Raw genomic sequence first — 20,617 nt, forward strand, 5'->3', positions numbered from 1 at the left:
CTATGTTATGTATACATCTCCCCTTCAGTTCAATTACACAGTCTTGTTGTATACACAACTCAATATACATTGGGTAAATAACTCTAGTAATATTGGTAGAACTTTTTACTTATAAATTTAAATATCAAATATTTATCAAGACTATAAAAAGTCAGCTGAAATATAAAAAATTATCAACAATTAAAAATTTAGTGCTACTAACGTAAAATTTTCAAAACTAGATGGTAACTTGAGTAAATGGGTTCTGGTTGGTTGTTATGATGAGTAAACTGGGCTTAGTTGGGTTAAGGATTGGTATGTTGATTTATAGTCTTATTGGATATCAATTTCTTTTACCTGTTCCTTTGGTTGCATCATAAATTACCCATTTTACCCTTGGAATTAATTGATTGACGAATTATCTTGTTATTTTTGTGTATATTTATTAAATATATTTAATTAGTATTGTTTACCATAATAAAAAAGTAACATGCTAATAGTCATGCTGTTTGTCAAACACAAAGGTGACGAAAAAGTATTTGACACGTTTCCATTAGTCACACAATTTTTATTTTTTTATTTGTGTTTATTTAAAATGTTCAGTTTTTACGATACTGAATTCAATAACATTTTCTTTATAAATCCCTAGTTCGAAACATAGTAATTTAGGGCTTTTGATGAAATAGAAGTTCAAACAAGCCTAGCATAGTGCCCAATGTTGGTTTCCAACGATAATTTTCTACATTCTTCATTTTGCGAATGGTTTATCCCAGAATTTCCACTCTCCATTTATATCTTTATGTGCCCGCCGTATACAGTTTATTAATTTGTTGCCAAATATGAAATATTTATGTTTCCTACATCTTCTTCATCATTTTCAGATTAAATATTTCAGTCTAGTGTTTCATCATAGTTATGGTGTAAGGAGTTGAGTGTTGTATAACCTGATTTTGAATGACCTTGTTTTCTGGTGTATTTGGTTTTATTTTATCTTCTTTAATTTCATGTATATAGCTCTTGTTACAACTATAGTATGTGGGATGTTCCTTGAACCCATCCACATTTTAGCATTGTCTATGATTACTTAGGAATATTTTCATACTTTCTTTGAACAAATTTTGTAGTTCTTCTGTTATGGGTTTAAATGTTCTATTCATTCTGCCGTTTTTACACCCTCTCCCATTTTGATGCTTGGAATTTTTTCTTCAGTTCATTTCGGGAACAACAAGTTTTTTTCAAGAAGAATCTTAGTTTTCCATAATTATATGTTATCTTAACCCATGACTTCTATATATACTTTATAAAATATTGATCCTTTGATTATTTATTAATATAAATAATATTGATATAATTAGTTTAATGTTGCCATATCTTGGTTCATAGATTAGTGGAGATATAGAATATAGAATTAGCAAGAATAATATTAGAATAATTTTTCAGGCATCTTTGTTGCTAACTGTAAATATACTTAAAGAAAACATCTATTGTATCAAAACTTCATAATTGATTTAAGTGTTTTATTTTGATCTCTGTTTTATTTAAAAAATTATTATACATAAAGGGTAAAGGGCATACCAAGGTACACAAAATCTTAGCATGACAATTAACATGTTTGCATTTATATTATTGTTAATAATATTAATTAAATATATTTTAATAAATATTCACAAAAATAACATGATACTTGTTTAATCAAATGCAAGCCAAATGGCAAACGGACAGTTTATGATGCAAGCAAAGGAACCTATAACAACCTCTACCCAAATCTGCATCAAATAGACATACCAACCTATAACAACCAACCAGAACACCATTGAACTAGTTACTACCATCTATAAGTGGACAATTTTCGTTAATAATGCTAACTTCAACTCATGGAATGGGTTTGATATCTTCCTTATTTTTGAAGGCAATACAAAGTAAAATCTTATAATATAGTTTTTTATTAAAATAAAACTATGAAAGCAATACATATTAGATACAATTTTGCTATTAATTACCTTTAATGTACGTCTCATTTGCATTCAATGTCTACACCTATTACTTCATTCAAAGATGGGAATGTTCAAACAAAACACCTATTGCATCAAATCTTTATAACTGATTTAAAGTTTTGTATTTTCGATCCCTACTATTCATTACTGTTTTTAATTAAATTAATTCGCACATAAAAAGGGAAAACTGCAGCATTACTATTAACATGTTAAATTAATATTATTGTTATCAATATAAATTAAATATATTTAATAAATATACACAAAATAATAACATGATACTTGTTTAATCAAATGCAAGTCAAAAAGGAACTGTGTAATTTATTATGGAATCAAAGGAGACTATATCAAATCTGTACCCAATGTACTATAAATCCATATACCCAACCTAAACGAAACCCAACCCGAACCCAAGTGAACCTAGTTTAACGTTAAAACAACAAACCATAGTCATATAGTTATGAAAATTATACGTTAATAATACTAACATTTAACCAGTAAGGAAAGTGGTAAAGTCGGACGGATGCATTTTTGATTTTCACGAGACTTAACACACATCATTCTAGACTTTATTCAGTACGCTGTATCAAATTTCGTGGAAATCGAAAGGTATACAAAGACTTTGGTACACCACTTTCCTTAAATCGGACGAAAATATATATGGGAGTTATATCTAAATCTGAACCGATTTTCACGAAACTTAGCACACATCATTCTAGGCTTAATTCAGTACGCTGTGCCAAATTTCGTGCAAATCGAAAGATGTTTAGGGACATTCGTGCACCATTTACCTTAAATCGGACGATAATTTATATGGGAGCTATATATAAATCTGAACCGATTTTTATGAAACTTATCACACACCATTCTAGGCTTAATTAAGTACGCTGAGCCAAATTTCGTGCAAATCGGAAGATATATAGGGACTTTGGTGCACCATTTACCTTAAATCCGACGAATATATATATGGGAGCTGTATCTAAATCTGATCCGATTTTTCCCAATTTCAATAGGGTTCGTCCTTGGGCCAAATAAGTGACTTATGCCAAATTTCATCCAATTCAGATAATAAATACGACCTGTACTTTGTTTACAATTTAAGATGGACAGACGGACGGACGGACATGCATAAATCGACTTAAAAAGTGATTATATGCATATTCTCAAAAGGAACCATGGGTCTATCTTGATTCATTTTGCCTGTTACAAACATATGCACAAAGACATAATACCCTGTACCACAGTGTGGTGAAGGGTATAAGACATATTACCCTGTACCACAGTGTGGTGAAGGGTATAAAAAACCAAATTACAAAGAATTTGGTTGAAAAACGCACTCAAGAACCCCAATATACCGAAAATTGGGGGGTACCCTTATATGGGGATTACCCGAATAAATTGACCTATATTTATAATTTATAGTGGAGAGATTTGCTACATAATAAGAACTCGACGTACTAAATTACAGTCAATTCGGTCGAAAAATACGATCAGAACCCCCAAAATACTAAACATTTGGGGGTACCGTTATATGGGGACTACCAGAAACACTGGACTTATATTTATAATTTTTAGTGCAGTAATTTGGTACCCAATAAGAACCCAATGTACAAAATTTCAGAGAATTCAGTTATAAAACGAGCTCAAGAACCCCAAAATACCGATAATTGTAGGTATCCATATATGGGGACTATCCGAAGAAATTGACCTATATTTATAATTTTTAAAAGGAAAATTTGCTATCCAATAAGAACTCAAAGTACCAAAATTCAGCGAATTCGGTCAAAAAATGCGATTAAAACCCCCAAAATACCGAAAATTGGGGCTACCCTTATATGAGGACTATCCGAAAAAATGGACCTATATTTATAATTTTTAGTAGGGAGATTTGCTACCCAATAAGAACTCAAAGTACCAAATTTCAGCGAATTCAGTTAAAAACGTGCTAATTAACCTCAAAATACCGAAAATTGGGGGTCTATCTCGATTATTTTTGCCTGTTACAAACATATGCACAAAGACATAATACCCTGTACCACAGTGTGGTGAAGGGTATAACTATTGATATTTTTTATATTTCAGTTGACTTTTTTACATGTTTTTTAAATATTTTTTATAAAAATCTATAAATAAAAAATCTTATTATTAGTATTAATAGTTGTCAATCTTTAAATTCTATATTTCTTTAACTCATAACTAGACATTGTACTTCCATAGGTATGGAAAAAGTCTTATATTTTTAATGGTTTTTATGTTTGTTGTGGTTTTGTGTTACTTTTACTCATCTAGAATTTGGTGGAAAAAATATAAAATTATCTGGAAAAACTGTTACAAAATTTTTCCATAATACCAAATTGACACAAATCGCACCAGGCAACGAAATAGATGACGTTTTATAGGATCAGTTTGAAAAAAAGCAAAATGTCAGAGTTTCAAGAACGCGGTTCTATCTTGGCTCTTTTAAACAATATTAGTTTGAAAATCAATATTAATAAATTTGCTGCAATGTGAGGATCGCAATATATACCCACTCCATATGAGCTGAATGTTAGACAGGCTTGTATAAATATTCCAAATAATGATATATATTGTTTGAATTGGTGAATGATAGCTGATTTAGAATCAACACTACCACAACATCATATAAGAACTTCATCATTTAATATAATTTACATTAGTTTGCGAATTATTATATTAAGGAGTGGAAAAAAACGGAAAAAGCTAAAAAAAATTCTTTACAAAAATATATCAATTCTAAATTCATAACTGCTCTCTACATTCAGCCTTTGAGTTTAAGTACGGTATGAATAACTTATTTAGAATATTTGAGTTTTTTGAAACAATTGGGATAATATTGATAATATATTATATGATCATGTAACAATAAAAAAGAGCTAAAAAATACTGATCATCTGTTTCATTTTTTTAAAATTTTATTTATAGAGTTTAAGGTGACAAATAAGCTTTTCACACCGTAAATATCTACCCCTATTTTAGGAAGCATAACATCCAAAGTGTTTGAATTAATAGGTTTATCGTTTGTAATACATCTTCTCATCAAAGGACAGTTATTTGACCATCGTAAATGCTCTGCAATAGGACAATCAGCATGTTTCCAATTCATAATCTCAACGTGACAGAAAATGCATTTGTTTAAATCTCCTTCTCCAGTATAAAAGAGTCCAACAGCTGCCATTAGTTTAGGATCAGGATATGGTAAGGGCCAACAATCAAATGTTTTCCATCGTTCATTTTCATTATTAAGGAGAGACATCTTCATTGTAAAAGATACATTAACCAAATGTAATGTTGAAAAATAATTTTCCCTAATTTTTGAAAATAAAACATCAGTTTTATTTTATATTTTTTATTTATTTTATTGTGTTAAATATGGTTGGTAAACGAAATTTGATTCAGTTTGCTTTAATTGTAATCTATATAAATTATTTTCTTTGTCGCTTAATGACAACTTCGATATGCTATATCAACCAGAACCCAATTCCTTTACATTATCATCCTTTAATGTCAGAAACCTGGGTGGTAAATATAATATAGCATTTTCCAACTTCAGCACAATTCTATATCCGTACTTAATTTGGGTCCTATATGCATCATTGATTATATATTCCTTATTTTCATCCAATTCCTTAATTCTTATAATTCTCTTATAATTAAAGGAATTGAATAAATTGATTAAGTTCGCGTTAGAAGCCATCGCTTTCCCTATCTATTTCACACTGTTTTATATAAAAGTTTAATAACTTATTTATATTAAATCTAAATGTTCTATTGATGTTATTTACATGCAATTTTTTATAATTTATTTTCCTAATTTAATCACACAAGCGAGCTGATTTTTTTCACCTCTGGATTTATTCCATCCCAATGAAAAAACAGTGGATTTGTTTATATCTTTTTATTATTATTTTTTTAAATTACTTAAAAAATCTTTAGGAATATTTTGTATACAAGAGGCAAATATAAGGCAAAAAAACTCTTTTGACTACAGGCGACAAATATTGAAAAACAACAACAACATGTACACACCAAAAAGATCGATTAAGATGACCATAGAATTTTGATAAAAGCTAAAGACCGATGGGCGCCCAAAAATATGCTTCAATGGACAGACATTACATCTTGGGACACAAGCGGTATTGATTCAGGGTCATCAAGGCCATACAAATGGACCACATTGCACAAGACAAAAAACAAAACAAGTGGATAGGGAAAGGGGGAACACACATAAGCTTGCGGGAAATATACGGAACAAAGGGGGAAAGAACAAATATCGGACACACGCGCTATTGATTTCAGGGGCCAATAAACTTTCAGTGTCATCAAGGTCATACAAATGGACCACATTGGGGAAAGACGAAAGAAAATATTGAACAGACGGACGGCATAAAACAATAAGAGGGAAAGAGATAGAACACAATATGATCACACAAGAGGAAAAGAGAAGTATGAGTCATCAATACAGATTAAGGACGTCATTACCAAAAGTAATTAGTGAGAGAAAACGTGCATCCAACAGATACTCAAATTGTTAATGTTTTGATGATGTTTCGGCTAAAGGTCAATGAAAAACTTTTGTTTATGTTTTACTTAGTTTTTATTCTTCCAATATTTCGATTGACAATCATCATAAGGGATCTGTTACAAAATAAACAATTGGTTACAAATTGAAACACGAAAATTATAAAACACACAGGCTCGTTGCGCCATAGTAAATAAACTTCTCGTCTGAGCATCGAATTTTTCCTAAAAAAATGCAATATCATATAAAGTTGCAGGTGGCTGCAGATCATTTGGACATTTTATAATCACAAGATGGCATAGTAATTAAAAAAAAACACACACACACACATTCTTGTGTTTGACAGCTCACAACTGTTCAACTAGATCGTATCAATCAGAATAGAATCGATATATTAGATAAGTGGGATAGTAGTAATCGAAAGAGACACACTTTTAACGCAATCAAAAACTTTGCAAAAAGGACCCTAGATCGTCCATTCCGCCCACAGTGCCATGGTGTGCGTCCGTTGAATGGACGGGAGGGAACATGTTGCTGGCTAGCATCTACTGCCAATCCAGCTCACCTTCGGAGCCATATTTAAGGTATATGTATACAGTACTACTCCTCGAGAGTAGTTGTCCGCTAATCCTAAGGCTAGATGCGAACGCAACCTCCTCGCTTGGTCGCATCCGAGGAAAAGCGCTTAGTGGATGGGTGTTAGCAAGGGGCGTCGAGATCTTAAATGAGCCCTCGGATCTGTATACCTTTGATGGTCCCTCCGGGGTGAGTGACATAGACGTGACGGCTGCAAATGGGGCAGCAATGACAGCTTACCAGTTTAGCTGGAGTATTTGCGAAGACTGGGGTGTGAGTGACCATAACCTCATTGAGACGTACGTAGGGAACTGAGCGTTTCAGGGGTTGGAAGGAACGAGATGTGAACTGAGACCATTATGCGTACTGTGTCCGGGAGTTTGCTTTAGGACTTTAGGGCACGGACCAGAGATGACCAGGTCAGCTTGTTGAATGTGTGGATGAGCACCGTCAATGACGTACTCCTCGGTAGACGCCGTCAGGCTAAACCGAGTAAGGTCAAATGGTGGACCCGCGAGCTAACTACTATGCGGCGGCAAGTCATGTAGAAAGACGAGCTGTCTAGGAGTAAAGAAGACAATTGGAGGAGATTTGAACGGGACAATGGACATGATCCATGGGGTATAGTATACCGTGTGCCGGCATGGTGGGTCTAAGAGACAGGTTGACCTACAGGGGTTGCGTAGCAGCTCTGCGACAACCACCTCGGGGTGGGGCGAGAGCGTAGGGCTTTTGTTGGGAACATTCTTTCCGGATTCGGAAACTCCATCATTTCCTCCGTTTGTTGAAGAAATGAGGGAGCCTCCGGGTTTGGATCGTATAGAAATTGTGGACAGTATCTGCCGGGTTAGAAGTAGAAAATCGCCATGTATGGATGGTATGACTGGAAGGATGGTGAAAACCATCTGGAAGGTTATGCCGGAATATATCGAGTCCGTTTTCTCTAGCTGCATTCGTCATGGATACTTCCCGCGTACTTGGAAGTGTGCCCGAGTTATGGTCTTACTTAAGTCGCCCGATCGTGTTAGGAGTGATCCTCGCTCATATCGGGACATAAGTCTTCTTCCAGTGCTTGAAAAAGTGCTGGAGAGGATTATGATGGCACGGCTTCAGGATTGCTATAGCGAAGGTACGTCATTGTACCAGTTCGGTTTTACCGAGGGTAGATGTACTATTCGTGTACTCGGGATAACGGTGTCAGAGCGTTTGAATTTTCTTCCACACTTCGATCGGTTGAAGGAGAAGCTGACAACGGTCGTTGGGACCATTAGGCGTATTTTGCGGATTGGGGCTTGAGTAGGCGTTCTGTGCGTATCATATATGGTGGGCTTTTTGTTGCCTGCGCAACTTATGGTGCACCTATGTGGTACAGAACTGCCTCGTCTGTCTTTGGGTCCTTTCGTGTTAGCGTGCTTGCCAGTGTGTCTCACTGTTTCCACAGAGGCGTTGCAAGTGCTGTTTGGCGCCGCGCCGCTTGATCTTGAAGTGAGATGTAGGGCTATCATGTATAAGGTTATGCGTGGCTTACAGTTGGATGCGGATGATTGGCTCAGGCCTTCTGATTTGGTGGATGGGGTGAGTAGGCGGTACAGCACTATCCCTCGGGACTGTGTTGTTGACAGGTGGAGGACAAGGTGGACGAACAGTGACAAAGGGAGGGTGGCGTACGAATTAATTCGTGACGCAACGTTCGTAGTGGACCGGCCAGACTTTCGCTTCGGCATAATTACTGGTTTCTTACTGACGGGTCACGGTTATCTCAATGCGTTCCTGCATAAAAGAGGCCTGTCCCAGATGGATTTATGTGGGTGCGGGATGACTGAGGACTGGAGTCATATACTGACGGAATGCCGTTACTGTGATATTTCAGTAGAGCTCTTGAAGACCATCGGACCTTTACTTGTTTAAGTAGTTTTGCTCGTGAAGCATTTAGGAGAAGGACAGTACTTAGTGGAGGTGGTCCTCGAGCGTAGCCCTCTTGCAGGTGGGCTCAGTCGGGTGTTGGTGCGGATGTTGGCGACGGTTGGTGGTGGCGTGCTGCCTGCGGCTGTTTTGCATCGTGGTGGTGGCGGAGGCTTTCCGTACCGCGGGTGTGAGGTGCCCCTGGATCTGTTGATCCAGCCTGACAGTTGGTGTGGCCCCCTGGGAGCTTCTCGGGGTTGTGGTTTCGCCCCTTACCAAGGGGGAGAGTATGCCTTCTACATGCTCTCCGATTGGTACAGCACTTCGGTGCTTGTGCGCTGATGGGCGGATATCCGCCTGTGGCTCAGCGACTGTGAGGAAGGTCAATAGGAAGGTACTCACACAAAAAATTCAAGATACTGTCACTTTAGACCATAGTAGCATATGTTAACCAACACTATTCTCCTCCGAATAGCCAATCTGATGTAATTAGTTTTGTTTATGGCGGTACTGTTATAACCCAAACCAAAATGCCTTTCCAAGACTTGGCAATATATTCATATTACAATTATCGTACCATATGTCATTTAAAAAAAAGCCACACCCTTCTTGCAAATCACACAATCGATCGTATTTCAAATCATACGATCGAATCAAAAGACCAGTAGAATAATCATATTACAATAATCATACGAGGTATCTAAAATTAAAGTAAACAATTATGTATATTGCACTTATATTCACAAATAAAGATTCAGTTCTATTCTAGCAGCAAACTTTAATTAACGTTTTATATTGTTACGCGAGTTTCGCTAAAGGAAGAAGGATTAAAATTGGCGCAGTCGGTAGGATTACCAATATCGTTTGGTAGTCCGTGAAACAAAATTCTACGTAAAAGGATAAGTCCTTCGTAACAGGACAAAATAATAAAGTGGAAATCCTATGTAAAAGGATAAGTCCTCCGGAAAGGGACAATAAACTTAGTGATTAAAGAAACATTTTAGTGAATAGTAAATAAGAAACAAGTTAACAAAATTACGTTAAAAAAAGAGAATTAAAATACAATATAAATAAAATCAAAGAACATTTAATTAGGAAAAGTTAAAAGTGGACATCACATCCTAATAAGAGAGAAATAAATTTTTTAAAGTTAACAAATTGTTAAAAATATAAGAAAGCAAATAATTACAATATACGAAATAATTACGAAACTTAAAAAGTGAAAGTGGTAAAACATTAGAAGAAAACTTTAAAACATTGAAAGACTTACAAATAGCCAAAAAAAGCAACGAAGTGAAATTTGGAACATTAATAAGATTATAAAAAATTCAAACAAAATGAATAACACAAATCAACCAGCCCTGAACCCAGCGCAAAACAACATACAATTACGTACGCTAGACAGCAATCCCCTTACATATATTGAAAAATTAAGGGAATTTGATGGGAAGAAGGAAGACCTCACAACATTCATAACAAATGTAGATGACATAATTCCTACATTAATGTTATACAACAAACAAGCTCAAAGAATGTGTATGAACATCGTAAAATCAAAACTAACTGGAAAAGCCAGAAAAGCAATGGAGGTTCATCCCCATTTGACCCTTTGGACTGACATAAAAGCGACTTTGGTGGCTTTGCCACTGTGGACCAATTATATCAGGAACTGAGAGCAGCGCAGTATAAAGGAGATACTATGGATTTCTACAACCACATCCAACACAAACTAGCAATTCTTAACCAAAATTGTGGTCAGGAGAATCGATTGGATGAAGTGGATAGGAATATCCAAACTGGTCTGAAGACTTTTATAACACGTCTTCCAATCCATATGAGGACTGTATTATGCGCATTAAAACCAGAAAGTAAGGAGGAAGCTTTGCATGAATTGAGCTCTGCGGGATTCCTGAACAACGAAAAGAAGCAGGACAAACCACAATCAAGTCCACAACAGCAACAACAGAATGGGCAACCAAAAATAATGCAGCCACATTACCACCAACAACAACATTGGCAACCAAAAATAATGCAGCCACATTACCATCAACAGCAACATTGGCAACCAAGGATAATGCAGCCACATTACCAACAACAACATTGGCAGCCGAGAATTGCACAACCAAATTTCCAGCAACAAGGATCGCAACAACCTTACTACAAGCCTCAGCAACCACAAATCAGACAACAGCCTCCAACATCATATCAACAAAAGCATGAATCAATGGATGTTGATGCATCTCAACAATCAAAAAGGCAGACACACCTCCAGGAGCAGAAATCATGTAAGAATTTAGAAAGTATTAACAATAAAATAGATATAAGCGAAATGTATCAAGATGATTTGTATCAAGACAATGTATATCAGGATAATAAAGAAGATCAATACAGTTCTGAGTATGAGTATATCATACTCAAAGGAAGATGAAGGAAAACAAGATTATTAATTGACACGGGTTCCACAGATAATCTAATATATAAAGATCATTGTCCCCCACAATATATAAAAAATTCTCACACTGCAATATACATTAAAACTGCAGCAGGTGTCATTACGGTTGACCGCAATGCCCATTTTCCAAAAAATTCTATTAAGATTCCCCTTAATTCAGGTACAACATTTAGGGTGTATACCTTTCACAAATTCTTCGATGGAATATTAGGCAACCAAACATTACAAGAAAATTGTTTGTAATTGATTATAGAAAAAAAAAGTAGTAAGTATTAACGGTCAAAAGTTCAGGATATATTTTGAAGGAGATTCTGAAGATGACGAATTTTCACCACAAACATTGCCAGAACTCCATCATATTAACATACAAGGAATTACGGAGCAGCTAAGGACAGACCATCTAAATACAGGAGAAATATCAGAGATCCAAAGATTAATAACTAAATATGAAAATGTCTTTTACCATCCGGGAGATGATCTGACCTTTACCGATGAGATAAAGCACAAGATAGAAACAGGAGACAATGGCCCTGTATATACGAAATCATATAGGTATCCAGCAATACATACTGAAGAGGTAGATCGACAAATGAATGAAATGCTAGAGCAAGCTATAATAAAGCATAGTTCATCTCCAAATAATTCTCCTATCTGGGTAGTACCCAAGAAGGAAGATAAAGTAGGAAACAAGGAATGGAGAATTTTTATAGACTATAGGGAATTGAATGCTATCACTGAAGATGATAGATATCCAATACCAGTAATTGCCGACATACTAGATAAACTAGGTCGAGCTAACTATTTCACAACATTGGACATAACAAAGGGATTTTATCAGATTGAGGTAGATCCAAAAGATAGGGAAAAAACAGCATTCTCTACAACAAATGGACATTATGAATTTATAAGAATGCCATTCGGTCTGAAGAATGCTCCGGTAACTTTTCAGCGAATGATGAACAACGTGCTCAGAGAGCATATAAACAGGATATGTGTGGTATACATGGATGATATTTTAGCATTTTCGACTTCATTACAGGAGCATATGGAAAACTTGGGAAATGTTTTGGAAACTTAAACTCCTTAAATAAATCAGACTTTTTGAAAAAAAGAGACTGAATTTTTAGGACATGTAGTGACTAATAATGGGATAAAACCAAACCCGAATAAAATAATATGTATTAAGGAGTTCCCCATACCAAAAATGTTAAGGAAATACAAAGTTTTCTGGGATTAACGTGTTACTGCAGAAAGTTTATCCAAGTTATGCAAAAATTGCAAAACCCTTGACCATGAGACTTAAAAAAGATGCAATAATTAATACTAAAGATACTGACTATGTACAAGCATTTAAGAAGTTACAACAGATTCTGATGTCCGATATGGTTCTTCAATACCCGGCATTTGAAAATAATTTTACTCTAACTACCGATGCTAGTAATTTTGCATTAGGAGCCGTCCTGTCACAAACCAATGGACCAATAGCATTTGCTTCACGCACTTTAAACCGTCATGAGATTAATTATTCCACGGTTAAAAAAGAGTTACTTGCAATTGTTTTTGCAGTTAAGCAATTCAGACATTATATTTACGGTAGGAAATTCGAGCTAAGAACCGAACATAAACCCCTTATATGGCTGGCAAATCTTAAGGACCCTAATTCCAAACTAATCCGTTGGAAAATAAGGTTAAATGAATACGAATTTGACATCAAACATGTAGAAGGAAAGGATAATAAAGTAGCTGATGCTCTCTCAAGAATTAGAGAAGTTAACGCAATCACAGTTAAAAGAAAACATAAATGTGAGATATGTAATAAAATGTTTAGTAGGAAGAATCTGCTTAGGAAACATTTAGATGAACATTTAAAGAAAAGACCACCTTCACCTACTTCTACAATACACAGTGCTGACGAAGATGACAATAATTTCTTTAAGATATCAGAGAAACCTCTTCAGCTCTACAAGAACCAATAAAAATTGACAATTCCAAGGACAATAAGACGACACATGAACGGATATTTGATAGAAATAGGAAAATATACGCTTATGAAACATTCGACGATGAATTAATATCACGAATATTGAATGAAGCCATGGAAAATAATCTTTCAGCATTGTATTGTGAGGATACGGAAATTTTATTGAAATTACAGGAAAAATATAAAACCACAAAAGATAATCCTTTAAATACAAAACAATTTGAAATCATATTAACAACTATATTTCTGGAAGATGTTAGATACGAAGAACTCCTAGAAATCATAAATAGACACCACCGATTTGAAAACAATCATCCAGGAATAGATAAAACATATATCGAATTAAACAGAAAATACTATTATCCGAATATGAAAAAGGAAATTGTTAAAATTATAAATAACTGCGTTATATGTAATTTCAAAATAGAAAGAAACCCTGTCAAATTACCATTCGAGAAAACGGAAACACCACATGGACCTTATGTTCATTACCACTTGGATATTTGGTATCTTAATAACCAAATATTTTATTTGGCCATGATTGACAAATTTACAAAATATGCAGCTATGGAAGAATTATCTGACAAAACACCATTACAGGCTATAAAAGCTGTAAATAAATTGTTTTTCATCATGAAGAAACCCCAAAAGATTACTATTTATAATGACCCAACGTTTTCTAATCCAGTATTTACGGGACACCTTGAAGATAATGATATTCAGTATCACTTTACAACACCTCATAGACATATTGGTAATTCGGACATTGAACGTTTTCATAGCAGTTTAAATGAGAATATATAAAGATTAGGGAGGAAAATAATGATGTAGCATACAACTATGATTTACCTTTGCAGGCATACAACAATAGCTTACATCTTTCTACGAAACAGAAACCCATTGACCTTAATTTGTATAACTCAGATATTCAAGTGGAAAAAGTTTATAATGAAATTGAAACAGCAAAAGAAAAGATGTTAAAATACAGAAATAAAGAAAGGATGAAGATATTAATCCTAAATTTGGAAGAACAGCAATCCCTCATAAGACAGAGACTAAAATAAAACAATTGACTACACGGAAAATTAATGACAAGAAATATAAATTAGATAACCGCAATACAATACTTCATAAAGACCAGTTCATTAAAAGGAAATGTCTTTCCAGGTCTCTGGAAGTCCTTGCTGGCGATTTTCTTGATGATATCCCCAGTGGTAGCGCAGAAGCTCGAGGTAGTCGATTTGAATGAAGGCAACGGATATGCAACTTAATGACAAAATGTTAATAGATGACTATATTAAAATTCTTCACATATTTAACACCACAAAATATATGAATTTTTTAAATGAATTGGGAGAGGAAGTTTAGCGTATTAATGATTTATTTTTATCGCATGAAATCGAGCACATAACTTAACGACTTAAAAGTATTATTCCCCATCAAGCTAGAAGTAGAAGAAGTTTAATTAATCTTTTTGGAACAGGATTAAAATATCTATATGGTACAATGGATAATAATGATAGAGAAGAGATTGCAGGACAACTGCAAAAATTGGAGAAGAATGAACATAATATAATAACGCAAACTAATAATCAAATACACATAAATACACAATTTGACAATCAATTAGCTAACTTAAAATTATATAATGACCAAACAAAACTGTTGATTAAGAGCATGTCAAACGTTAAATCAATTAAAGATAACACAGCAAAAGCTGATAAAGTTTACCGTCTTAAATACCAAATTGATCATATGGGCAAATTATTAGATAAAGTAAGAGACCTAATCTTGGCTTCCAAATTAAATATTCTCACTCGAGATATCCTGAGTGATGAAGAAATTAGAATATATAATATAACCATAGACAAAATGAAAGAAATTAAGATGAATTTAGCCTTTTACAAAAATAATATAGTATTTGTCTTAAAAGTACCCCAATATAATCCTAAAATATTCCAAGAAGTATATATCCAACCAATACCAAATAAAGAAAAAATGCAAATTAATATTGCAGAAAAATTGTATATCACAAAAGATAATAAAATTTATTATGATGTTAATAAAACACCAAATCTAAGGGAAGTTGAGGATGATTGTATATCCCATCTGTTTAATTACAAGCTCATGAAATGTCATTATATACAAAATACTAAACCAGAAGTTGTCGAGATTGGCTTAAATATTATAATTGCTATAAATATAATTGCTATAACAAATACCCATTAAAATTATCTGGAAATCACATGCTGATCATAGAAAATTGCAAAGTAAAATTGGACAAATGGTACAATAAAGTAATGTTTCAAAACATGTTAATAATTCCAAATCCCTACAGAGACATGCATATGATATATGATTCATATGATTCTTTAGAGGAAATACAGTATTAAAAATACCGTATTCATATCAGAAATAAAATTTGAACAGAAAGTAATTAATAACACATTAATAGTCTTGACAGCTGTAATTATACTTATTATAGCATTGTATCTGTATGCAAAATATAGATCAAGCACAGTAAAAGTAACTATGCCCTCCCCTCAGACTCTTCGGAACACGGAAAGAGTCTTCGTCCGGAGGTGTTATAACCCAAACCAAAATGCCTTTCCCATGACTTGGCAATATATTCATATTACAATTATCGTACCATCTGTCATTTAAAAAAAAGCCACACCCTTCTTGAAAATCACACAATCGATCGTATTTCAAATCATACGATCGAATCAAAAGACCAGTAGAATAATCATACAATCAAATCAAAAGACCAGTAGAATAATCATATTACAATAATCATACGATATATCTAAAATTAAAGTAAACAATTATGTATATTGCACTTATATTCACAAATAAAGATTCAGTTCTATTCTAGCATAAAACTTTAATTAACGTTTTATTTTGTTACGCGAGTTTCGCTAAAGGAAGAAAAACTCACTTTATTTTTTTTTTAAACACAGTCCTATTAAGAAGGATTAAAATTGGCGCAGTCGGTAGGTTTACCAAGATCGTTTGGTAGTCCGTGAAACTAAATTATACGTAAAAGGATAAGTCCTTCGTAACAGGACAAAATAATAAAGTGGAAATCCTATGTAAAAGGATAAGTCCTCCGGAAAGGGACAATAAACTTAGTGATTAAAGAAACAAGTTAACAAAATTACGTTAAAAATAGAGAATTAAAATACAATATAAATAAAATCAAAGAACATTTAATTAGGAAAAGTTAAAAGTGGACATCGCATCCTAATAAAAGAGAAATAAATTTCTTAAAGTTAACAAATTGTTAAAAATATAAGAAAGCAAATAATTACAATATACGAAATAATTACGAAACTTAAAAAGTGAAAGTGGTAAAACATTAGAAGAAAACTTAAAAACATTAAAAGACTTACAAATAGCCAAAAAATAGCAACGAAGTGAAATTTGGAACATTAATAAGATTATAACAAATTGAAACAAAATTAATAACACAAATCAACCAGCGCAAAACAACATACAATTACGTACGCTAGACATCAATCCCCTTACATATATTGAAAAATTAAGGGAATTTGATGGGAAGAAGGAAGACCTCACAACATTCATAACAAATGTAGATGACATAATTCCTACATTCATGTTATACAACAAACAAGCTCAAAGAATGTGTATGAACATCGTAAAATCAAAACTAACTGGAAAAGCCAGAAAAGCAATGGAGGTTCATCCCCATTTGACCCTTTGGACTGACATAAAAGCGACTTTGGTGGCTTTGCCACTGTGGACCAATTATATCAGAGATATCCTGAGTGATGAAGAAATTAGAATATATAATATAACCATAGACAAAATGAAAGAAATTAAGATGAATTTAGCCTTTTACAAAAATAATATAGTATTTGTCTTAAAAGTACCCCAATATAATCCTAAAATATTCCAAGAAGTATATATCCAACCAATACCAAATAAAGAAAAAATGCAAATTAATATTGCAGAAAAATTGTATATCACAAAAGATAATAAAATTTATTATGATGTTAATAAAACACCAAATCTAAGGGAAGTTGAGGATGATTGTATATCCCATCTGTTTAATTACAAGCTCATGAAATGTCATTATATACAAAATACTAAACCAGAAGTTGTCGAGATTGGCTTAAATATTATAATTGCTATAAATATAATTGCTATAACAAATACCCATTAAAATTATCTGGAAATCACATGCTGATCATAGAAAATTGCAAAGTAAAATTGGACAAATGGTACAATAAAGTAATGTTTCAAAACATGTTAATAATTCCAAATCCCTACAGAGACATGCATATGATATATGATTCATATGATTCTTTAGAGGAAATACAGTATTAAAAATACCGTATTCATATCAGAAATAAAATTTGAACAGAAAGTAATTAATAACACATTAATAGTCTTGACAGCTGTAATTATACTTATTATAGCATTGTATCTGTATGCAAAATATAGATCAAGCACAGTAAAAGTAACTATGCCCTCCCCTCAGACTCTTCGGAACACGGAAAGAGTCTTCGTCCGGAGGTGTTATAACCCAAACCAAAATGCCTTTCCCATGACTTGGCAATATATTCATATTACAATTATCGTACCATCTGTCATTTAAAAAAAAGCCACACCCTTCTTGAAAATCACACAATCGATCGTATTTCAAATCATACGATCGAATCAAAAGACCAGTAGAATAATCATACAATCAAATCAAAAGACCAGTAGAATAATCATATTACAATAATCATACGATATATCTAAAATTAAAGTAAACAATTATGTATATTGCACTTATATTCACAAATAAAGATTCAGTTCTATTCTAGCATAAAACTTTAATTAACGTTTTATTTTGTTACGCGAGTTTCGCTAAAGGAAGAAAAACTCACTTTATTTTTTTTTTTAAACACAGTCCTATTAAGAAGGATTAAAATTGGCGCAGTCGGTAGGTTTACCAAGATCGTTTGGTAGTCCGTGAAACTAAATTATACGTAAAAGGATAAGTCCTTCGTAACAGGACAAAATAATAAAGTGGAAATCCTATGTAAAAGGATAAGTCCTCCGGAAAGGGACAATAAACTTAGTGATTAAAGAAACAAGTTAACAAAATTACGTTAAAAATAGAGAATTAAAATACAATATAAATAAAATCAAAGAACATTTAATTAGGAAAAGTTAAAAGTGGACATCGCATCCTAATAAAAGAGAAATAAATTTCTTAAAGTTAACAAATTGTTAAAAATATAAGAAAGCAAATAATTACAATATACGAAATAATTACGAAACTTAAAAAGTGAAAGTGGTAAAACATTAGAAGAAAACTTAAAAACATTAAAAGACTTACAAATAGCCAAAAAATAGCAACGAAGTGAAATTTGGAACATTAATAAGATTATAACAAATTGAAACAAAATTAATAACACAAATCAACCAGCGCAAAACAACATACAATTACGTACGCTAGACATCAATCCCCTTACATATATTGAAAAATTAAGGGAATTTGATGGGAAGAAGGAAGACCTCACAACATTCATAACAAATGTAGATGACATAATTCCTACATTCATGTTATACAACAAACAAGCTCAAAGAATGTGTATGAACATCGTAAAATCAAAACTAACTGGAAAAGCCAGAAAAGCAATGGAGGTTCATCCCCATTTGACCCTTTGGACTGACATAAAAGCGACTTTGGTGGCTTTGCCACTGTGGACCAATTATATCAGGAACTGAGAGCAGCGCAGTATAAAGGAGATACTATGGATTTCTACAACCACATCCAACACAAACTAGCAATTCTTAACCAAAATTGTGGTCAGGAGAATCGATTGGATGAAGTGGATAGGAATATCCAAACTGGTCTGAAGACTTTTATAACACGTCTTCCAATCCATATGAGGACTGTATTATGCGCATTAAAACCAGAAAGTAAGGAGGAAGCTTTGCATGAATTGAGCTCTGCGGGATTCCTGAACAACGAAAAGAAGCAGGACAAACCACAATCAAGGACAAACCCAACAGCAACAACAGAATGGGCAACCAAAAATAATGCAGCCACATTACCACCAACAACAACATTGGCAACCAAAAATAATGCAGCCACATTACCATCAACAGCAACATTGGCAACCAAGGATAATGCAGCCACATTACCAACAACAACATTGGCAGCCGAGAATTGTACAACCAAATTTCCAGCAACAAGGATCGCAACAACCTTACTACAAGCCTCAGCAACCACAAATGAGACAACAGCCTCCAACATCATATCAACAAAAGCATGAATCAATGGATGTTGATGCATCTCAACAATCAAAAAGGCAGACACACCACCAGGAGCAGAAATCATGTAAGAATTTAGAAAGTATTAACAATAAAATAGATATAAGCGAAATGTATCAAGATGATTTGTATCAAGACAATGTATATCCAATGTATGAGTATATCATACTCAAAGGAAGATGAAGGAAAACAAGATTATTAATTTCAGAAAATCAATTGTCCCCCACAATATATAAAAAATTCTCACACTCCAATATACATTAAAACTGCAGCAGGTGTCATTACGGTTGACCGCAATGCCCATTTTCCAAAAAATTCTATTAAGATTCCCCTTAATTCAGGTACAATATTTAGGGTGTATACCTTTCATAAATTCTTCGATGGAATATTAGGCAACCAAACATTACAAGAAAATTGTTTGTAATTGATTATAGAAAAAAAAGAAGTAAGTATTAACGGTCAAAAGTTCAGGATATATTTTGAAGGAGATTCTGAAGATGACGAATTTTTACCACAACCATTGCCAGAACTCCATATTAATATTAACATACTAGGAATTACTGAGCAGCTAAGGACAGATCATCTAAATACAGAAGAAATATCAGAGATCCAAAGATTAATAACTAAATATGAAAATGTCTTTTACCATCCGGGAGATGATCTGACCTTTACCAATGAGATAAAGCACAAGATAGAAACAGGAGACAATGGCCCTGTATATACGAAATCATATAGGTATCCAGCAATACATACTGAAGAGGTAGATCGACAAATGAATGAAATGCTAGAACAAGCTATAATAAAGCATAGTTAATCTCCAAATAATTCTCCTATCTGGGTAGTACCCAAGAAGGAAGATAAAGTAGGAAACAAGGAATGGAGAATTGTTATAGACTATAGGA

At 33.5% G+C, this 20,617-nt stretch overlaps 1 protein-coding gene across 1 annotated transcript; it reads left to right on the top strand.

The window, feature by feature from the left end:
- The first annotated feature begins 10,618 nt into the window (after positions 1–10,618).
- On the top strand, positions 10,619–14,856 carry LOC133321321 (basic-leucine zipper transcription factor A-like). The gene is made up of 2 exons (XM_061530414.1): positions 10,619–11,276; positions 14,592–14,856. The coding sequence occupies exons 1-2, from the start codon at positions 10,691–10,693 to the stop codon at positions 14,693–14,695; spliced, it is 690 nt and encodes a 229-aa protein (XP_061386398.1). The 5' UTR covers positions 10,619–10,690; the 3' UTR covers positions 14,696–14,856.
- The last annotated feature ends 5,761 nt before the right edge of the window (positions 14,857–20,617 follow it).

The sequence above is a fragment of the Musca vetustissima genome, unplaced genomic scaffold (assembly GCF_032173495.1).
Source record: "Musca vetustissima isolate MV318-11 ecotype Yass unplaced genomic scaffold, APGP_CSIRO_Mvet_v1 utg216356, whole genome shotgun sequence".
Classification (NCBI taxonomy): Eukaryota; Metazoa; Arthropoda; class Insecta; order Diptera; family Muscidae; genus Musca; species Musca vetustissima.

Bases quoted from the DNA above. Each gene is read 5' to 3' on its own strand.
- LOC133321321 (XM_061530414.1), top strand. From the start codon at position 10,691: ATGGATTTCTACAACCACATCCAACACAAACTAGCAATTCTTAACCAA. The intron at 11,277-14,591 runs GTAAGAATTTAG...ATGTCTTTCCAG, and splicing joins CCTCCAGGAGCAGAAATCAT to GTCTCTGGAAGTCCTTGCTG.